This window comes from Triticum aestivum, chromosome 1B, assembly GCF_018294505.1.
Source record: "Triticum aestivum cultivar Chinese Spring chromosome 1B, IWGSC CS RefSeq v2.1, whole genome shotgun sequence".
Lineage (NCBI taxonomy): Eukaryota > Viridiplantae > Streptophyta > Magnoliopsida > Poales > Poaceae > Triticum > Triticum aestivum.
The window spans coordinates 285,094,883-285,103,109 of record NC_057795.1 but is presented as its reverse complement, the minus strand read 5'-3'; the positions used below and the strand labels follow the sequence as shown (position 1 = coordinate 285,103,109).

The window sequence follows — 8,227 nt, the reverse complement described above, 5'->3', positions numbered from 1 at the left end:
ACAGAAAGACTTTAGTGATGCCTAACCCTCTTTGGCTCTGGGTGTTTTGGGCTTTGTCCTCACAAGGGTCTCTCTCTCAAATGCTTCGGAGGTGGGTTGCTCTCAAACAACAAAAGTCGTGCATTAACTCTGAGCAGCCGCCAATTTATGGTGTAGGGGGTGGGCTATTTATAGCCAGGAGGCAACCCGACCTGATTTTTCCGAAATGACCCTAGGTCACTAAGGAACTAATACGTGTCCAACGGTCAGATTTCAAACACACGCGACAGCTTGACTTGGGCTACAAGTAAAGCTGACTCATCCAGCCCTGGATAAGATTTGCTCTCATTGTCTTCGCTCGAAGACATAGGATTTGGTTGAGCATCACATCAGTCACTCTGACTTTGTTCACTTGGACCCCACTTAACAGTATGGTGGTTCCTATGACTCAACAAAGAAGAAACGAAAACTATGAAACTACTATGTCTTCGCACTCCATAGTCTCCATGTGAATGTCTTCTCATGTCATAATTTTCATTGTGAATATCTTCACAGACCACCATTGTCTTCAATGTCTTCACACATTTTTAGGGGTCATCTATGGTAGGTAAACCGAATCAATATGAGACTACTACCTATGTTATCCTGCAATTCTCGCAAACACATTAGTCCCTCAACTAAGTTTGTCGTCAATACTCCAAACCAACTAGGGGTGGCACTAGATGCACTTACACTAGGCAAGTGGTGTACCCTGGCGCTTGCACCCCACCATCTCACCCTAACTCCGTCAACCACCCGCAACCACGCCACCCGCGAGGCCATGATTGCCCGCCCACACCTGAGACGCATGCTCCACCCACGAACGCCGTGCCTCTCACTGCCAGAGCCGCCACCCAGCAACCAGACAACACCGGGCCATACACAAAGGCCCTAGCTTTGAACCAACCTATGGCCCTCAACCGATAGATCCACCCACATATGCTCCGCTGGTAGATCTGCGCCAACCCGCCCGTGGCCGAGGAACAGTGGAGAAAGGGAAGTGGCTGAACCCGGACCAGCACCCCCCGTGCCTGTGACAGGTGATGTGACCGCATTGAGGCCACCCATCCCTCCAACCAAGCTCCCCGCCGAACACGAGAAAAGGCACGAGGAGGAGCGGATGCATCCGGGCGGACAAATGTGCCGGCGATAGGTGGCGTGAAGGCATAGAGGCCACCCATCCCTCCTACCAAGCTCCCCCGCGAGCACCCCCGTGTCGCCCCCATGGTAGCTAGCACATCTCTCCGCGAAAGCCATCCGCAATCGCGCACCCACCGACGTGGGAAACCAAATCGACCCACCGTTGCAGCCGAGGTAGCTCACCAGGGAGGCCATCCCATGCTGAGCGCCGTCGTCTAGCCGCAAGGGCCTGACTAGACGAGGGCCGCCCACCTCCACCGCTGCCACGCCGCCCCCTCGCCGTCGCGCCATGATGAGAGGGCCGCCCGCAACCTGCGGCGACAGGGGCGGATCCGGACGCGCCGGCACGAATCCGCCGCGCCGTCCCCACCCGCTGGCGTGCAGGACACTACTAAAGAAAACCATACTAGTGGCGCTAGTTTTTTACATACCAGTAGCGCGGGCACCTGCGCTACTGCTAGGGCACTACAACTATTATTTAACAGTAGCACATTTCTAAACAAGCGCTGTAGCTAAAATACTTAGTAGTAGCGCCTCTTTCTCTACCAAACGCTACTACCATTATCACGTAGTAGTAGCGCCCTATTTTCTCCCCACACTACAACTAGGTAAATAGAAATTAAAAATAATAAAAAGAAGCCAAATGCAATATTCATGAAAATCAGGACAAGTACAGTGGAAATAAACTAAGTTCACAGAATCATCTCACAAACATTAAAGACAATACCATATTTAATATAACCACACAATCTCACAAACTCATATATAGTAGTCAACAATGCATGGATATTGATAAGTCTACTAGGTAGTCATAATAGCATATATATGGTTCATCAGCCACATGCATGCATATGTAGTTCTAGATAATATCGATGACGATCATCATCCTCAAGCCTGGGCGGTGGGTGTTCCTGACAGTAATTAGTATTGCCTGTCCAACATGAAGATTCTTGCCGACGAGGAAGCTCTTCCACCCAACCGAGTTGAAGTGTGTGCGACCGTCCGTGTCCACGCCATACACACAAGTGGTGACAGAGCCCCTCGCAGTAAGGCGTATTCCAGCAGATCCTTCTTCATCAGGCTTGATACCACAACTCTCAGATAGGCTCTTTGGAAATTTCTGAATAAAAAAACATATCAATTAATAAGTAGCCTCACACATTCTACACTATCAAAAGACAGTACTACATTTCTACTAAGCATGAATTCTACTAACAAGTATATATGGATTCTACACTATTAACAGTTCTTTGGATTCTACACGAAGCATATATATCATCGGATTCACTAAGCATATAGATCATCGGATTCACTAAGCATATAAGATTAACTAAGCATATATATCATCGGACTCTACACTAAGTATAACAATAAAGCATATATATCATCGGATTCACTAGGCATATAGATCATCGGATTCACTAAGCATATATATCATCGGACTCTACACTAAGTATAACAATAAAGCATATAAGATTCACTAAGCATATATATCATCGGACTCTACACTAAGTATAACAATAAAGCATATCATCAAATTACTACAGTAAATGCAACATACCATGATATGCTGATCAACCATGGTACTTGTCAGGCGGGTCACGAATGGCACCCCGACGAAGTCAGCACGTGGCGGAATGATGTCCCATAGGTTTCACACCTCCCTCGCTCAACCTCATTCTTTGAGCTACGATAGCTTCATCAAGTGGGTCGTCATCATCCTCATCATGCTCATCATCCTCATCATCTTCATCATCTTCTGCTTTGTTGACATAAATGATGGCCAGCTTGGGTCTTTCTGCTCTGAAGGAGAAGCTGATCAACTCACCACCGGTGATACGCATGTGGGCGATGAAACGGACCCATCCATCTCCTCCCACCTGCGTCATATTTCGTCCTTTCTCGACCTCCATAGTGTAGGGACCCCCAGGAGCCTCAAAGGTCACATAGTCTCCGGTCAGCTTGTTGAATTCCGACCTCACATTGCATGGGACGATCTGTGTACAAAAAGAAAAATGATATATACACTATGCATTAATGCCAATAACACTAAAAACAAAATAGTGGTTACTAGTTTCATATAATTTATTACCGCCGCATGAAGAAAACTAGACTCGAAGTAGATGCCGAACAACGTGCCAGTTGTAAGGCTGCTGGCGCACCTTGACTTGCACTGTCGACATGGTGGTGGTGGTGGTGGTGGTGGTGGCGCCATTTCCCTAATGCAATAGTTTAAAGGATTAACGATCCAAAAAGTAAACATAAAGTTTTCAATTCACATCAGGTTTTGAATAATATACACATCAGGTTCACATCATAGAGAATACACATCAGGTTCACATGGCAAGGAAAATAACAACTAAATTGTAGTTTAGTTCAGACAATAACTTAATAGAGATCATGTAACCCAAATAGAGCCTAATAATAAGATAAATGGCATATTGCCATTATTGCGCAAGCAGACAAGCAAAAGTAGTTCAATCGAGAGAGAGAACCCCTCTCTAAACCCTAGAACACTAGGCACCGCCGCCGCCACTAAACAAAAGCCAAGGCAGGACGAGAGAGAGAACCCCTCTCTAAACCCTAGAACACTAGGCACCGCCGCCGCCGCCACTGCTCCAGGGACAGCAGCCAAGGAAGAAGAAACCAAGCCTCCGCCCTTCTGCTGCCCTTAATCCCCCCTCGCTCAGGTCAGTTCACTCGCTCCCTTCTGCTGCCCTCAACCCCCCCTCCCACCTCTACATGCTTCCTTTTCTGTCTCCTGGATTCGACCAAGTTTGGCTGACCAAACTTGTGCATCTGGATTAGTTCCTCACCTAACCCCTCTCTCTACTCTCTCTACTTTTCTGTCTTCTGTGCAAGTGAAACATGCTGCTCTGCTCTGCCAAATTAAGCAGCGGAAAACAACGCTTAAACTAACATCCCGCTACCACGATGGCAACTGGCACTAAACAAACCATCCATCCCACCAGTGGTTGCCAAAAACAACCACATGCGATGATGCCATGGCTCCTCGCATCACTGAGGCTCGGCGCCCCGGGCTGCTCTTCTGGGCCGTGCTCGGCGGCACCGACACCGACTACGTGCTCTACAAGGATGCCACCAAGCATGTGGAGGATCGTGTCTACACGCTCTACACGTTCTTCTTGGGAGGATGACGCTCGCGAAGAAGATCGTGCAGATGACCCAGATCGAGCGGCACGTGGCCACGCCGGACGTGCTCCGGGACAACTTCATCGGCAACCTGCTCAGCGGCGGCGGCAGCGTGCCGAGGAAGGGCGCCACGACCAAGGAGTGGCAGGACATGGTGGACGACTTCCTATGACCGTTGGTGAGCCGCCGCGGCGAATCGATCGGGGCCTAGCTAGTGGTGGCGCGCGCAGGAAGGAGGAGATCGAGGGGGACTTACGGGGCTAGAGCATCAGAGGAGGCGAGAGGCGACCGCGCGTGGTGGCGGCGCACGACACCGTCGACGGGGGTGAGGCGGCTTGGGAGGAACCCTAACCGCGGCGTCGTCGTCGGGCGGAGGGGATCGATAATGTGAGAGTGAGGGGGTGTGGAGGGCGCTCGGGCCGATTTTCTTTTCCTCTAGTAGTAGCGTTGGGTAGAGGCCGATGCTACTGCTAAGCCCACCAGCTGTAGTGCCCGTTCGAAACAAACACTACAGGTAAGTGGCTACCGTTTTTACCCTGCGGCCAATGTAACAGCAGCGCGGCCCAAGCTAACAAACGCTGCTGTCATTTAGTAGTAGTAGCGTGTTTTGTACCAGGCGCTACTGGTAAATACCAGTAGCGTGGGTGCTTAAACAGGCGCTACTGCTAAACTTCTATCTATAAGCATTTTCCTAGTAGTGGGACCAGGACTGCAGCGCCGCCACCCCCTACCAGTAGACCGCCACGGTAGAGGGCGGCCGCCCGCAGCCAAGGGCGCCCACGCCCAGCATCGCATGCCGACCAAATCTGAGGGCCGCTGCCACGCCATCCCCGGCCTGCACACGCGCACCACCACCGCGCCGCCTGTCACACCGGCAGCCCACACCGCTGCCGCACCTTAGCACCAATGCACCGCCGGATCCCGCGCCGAAGCCACCGCGCGGGGAGACGAAAGAACCCCGTCGTCGCCGGTGACGACTGGGCTTCGCCTGACCGCGCCCTCGGGCGGCGGCGAGGGAGGAGTAGAGTAGGAAGGGGGCCCGGCGGCGGCGGCTAGGGTTTCCTCTCGGTCGCGCGTGGGGCGACGCGAGAGGGGGAGGGGGAGAGCACTGGTATATCCCCAAAGAGTGCGGGTTAACTCGAGTCAGTGAAGCTTAAGATGGAGGAAATACTTGAGATTAATTTTTTGCATGTTGTTTGGGCAAGAGCAACAAAAATTGTTAATTTGAACCATCCTCGTATTTCTGAAACGACTAATTTTTCTTCAAATATCTATTTTGTTCTTTTGATGGACGGATGCGGTAGCGCGTGCCTTCGTGTTGTAGTACGTGTGTATGCATGCATTCGAGCACGTGACGCTGTTGTTCCCCCGGAAAAAGAGCATGTGACGCTGTTCGGTTATCCAGAAAGAGATGGTGGCTGTTGCTGTTGACCAAAGATTTGATCACGTAGAGGTAGAACTAGAAAGCATATTTCGGCAAAAAATAAAATAAACTAGAAAGCATATTCCTTGGCGAACTAGAAAGCAGATAGCCGGCCCGTGGACGGCCGCAGCAAAGCGAGAAGTGCGGCGCCAGATTTACCGCGGGAAGCAACAGGGTCTCGACTGGATCACGCGGGTGTTACGATTTTTGCTAGGTAGTTAGGATTTTTTTAATCCTTACAAGTAGCCTCGCCATTTCCCCTCTATAAATGAGCGTGGAGCACGCAACACCCGCGCATCTGGACTCACCTCCTGATCGCGCCGTTCCGAGCGCGCGCATTCCTCGAGATGAAGGCTACGGCGTTTCTTCCCAGCGTCTGCGGCCTCGCTCTCGTCCTCCTCCCCGTCAATGGTGCGTGTGCATTACTAGATTCGGATCGTTGACGATGTAGTATGCTTGTTTCTCGTTTCGATCGTGGTCGTTGATGGTCTCTCATGCATAGCCGCTGGTGTGGAGTCTCGAGGACCTCTGGGCGGCTACCACTGGTACACCATGTTCATGTTCGGCGATTCGTTCGCGGACACCGGCAACCTCCCGAGAACGAGCTGCAGGAGCTCCTTGTCGCGTCAATGGCACTATCCCTACGGCACCTTTAATGGAAGTCGAAGTGGCAATCCGCTCGGCCGCTTCTCCAATTACTTGGTTCAGCCCGATATCATCGGTACGCACATAACAGTATTTTATTAATTTATTTGCAAATGAACCGCGCGTTGATGCGTGTCATGCATGCGCCCCGAATCCTAATCAGCAAGCTTGATCGTGTGGTTCTCTGCAGCGAGGATGTTAGGGCGCCTCGTAGGCCCTCCGGCGTACAAGCGCATGGTTAAGCACTACTGCGACCCGTCCGGCATGAGCTTCGCCGTCGGCGGCTCAGGCGTGTACGAGGTCCCGGAGAACCTGACGACCCTCTCGCAGCAAATCGACAACTTCGAGAGGCTAATCAAGGATCGAACCATCTCCAAATGGCACCTCGCCGACTCCGTGGCGCTCGTCGCCATCTCCGGCAACGACTACTCGCACATCAACTCCAGCGACGTCGGCAACGTGCGTCAGTTTATTTTTTAATGAACGACGCACACGATCAATCTGTCTGGTTCTGCGCTGCAACTTACTAACCACGGTAGCAACGAACGTTCTCTCTTCACTGCTGGCAGATGATCGCTCTCATCAAGAAAGTGACGACCGAGATCACGGCGAATGTGCAGCGGCTGCAGAAGCTGGGCGTGAAGAAGATCCTGGTGAACCAGCTGCACCCCGTCGGCTGCACGCCGTGGCTCACCAGGCCGACCAACTACACCGTCTGCGACTCGCGGGCCAACATGGGCGTGGACCTCCACAACGGCCACCTCAGCATAAATTTGCGCAAGTCCAAGAACGTCCATATCCTCGACCTCGCCACCGCCTTCTCCAACATCGTCAATCCAGCCCCAGGTATGAACTACTCCCTCCGTTCCAAAATAGATTGGAACGGAGGAAGTATGTACTAGTAGTACATTTCTGATCACTGCATCCTCAGATGATCACTGCTCTATCCGTCTGTGATGTTGATGTGCGCGCACGAAAACAGGTAAAGGCTCGAGGCTGGCCAAGAGGTTCGAGCACAAGCTGACGCCGTGCTGCGAGAGCTTTGATCCCGAGGGGTACTGCGGGCAGCTGAGTAAGAACTCGGAGAGGCTTTACATCGTGTGCAAGAACCCTGACCAGTATTTCTACTGGGACAGCGTGCACCCCACGCAGGCCGGCTGGGAGGCCGTTATGAAGCAGCTGCAAAAGCCTATGCTCAAGTTCCTAACAAAGGAACATTAAGGCGCATCTTAATCTTCGGCACACATGCACGGGCGTATGTATGCAAGCATATCGTAGTTAGGTTGGGAGTTCTGTTGGATTTCATATGTCATTACATGAACATATCATTCGCTACTTGTTGGTCTTGAATCAAATGAGCCCCGTAGTTCTCTGTTCTGAAATGTTATTGCACTTTTTTAGACAAGAGGCTGGCGCCCGACTTTAAATTAATGAAGCCCTTACAATCAACGTTACAACTCAACATAACACCGTAAAACAAAAGAAAAACTCTGGCAAGATACATGAGAGCCCAGGAGCAGCGACAAAGCTCAAAAATAATAGTACAGCAAGACATAGGAGCCATCAAACATGATCGGAAGACCAACGCTGCGAAGAAAGCCAACTCCAGAACGAGACCAACCGACAAAAAAGAGGCTATGCCATCGCCATCACCCGTGCGTCCAACAAAACAACGTCATCCAGCTCCATCGCCGATAGGAGCCCCCAGCTCCTTGCCCTGGCTCGAAGGGTGCCACATCGTTCGAACGATGGAGTGCTCACCACCCTTGAGCGCAGATGAAGGTTAGTGCCAAGACAACAGAGGCATGCTTTAAAGCACAATCACCTCACCGAACGTAGCTCCCCGGG

General features: G+C 51.4%; 1 protein-coding gene and 1 pseudogene across 1 annotated transcript; one reads left to right on the top strand and one right to left on the bottom strand.

The window, feature by feature from the left end:
• Positions 1-707: 707 nt before the first annotated feature.
• Positions 708-1,449, bottom strand: LOC123078252 (uncharacterized; annotated as a pseudogene).
• A 4,554-nt stretch (positions 1,450-6,003) lies between these two features.
• On the top strand, positions 6,004-7,714 carry LOC123090256 (GDSL esterase/lipase At5g03610-like). The gene is made up of 5 exons (XM_044511649.1): positions 6,004-6,145; positions 6,237-6,455; positions 6,570-6,838; positions 6,949-7,225; positions 7,362-7,714. The coding sequence occupies exons 1-5, from the start codon at positions 6,082-6,084 to the stop codon at positions 7,598-7,600; spliced, it is 1,068 nt and encodes a 355-aa protein (XP_044367584.1). The 5' UTR covers positions 6,004-6,081; the 3' UTR covers positions 7,601-7,714.
• Positions 7,715-8,227: the final 513 nt, after the last annotated feature.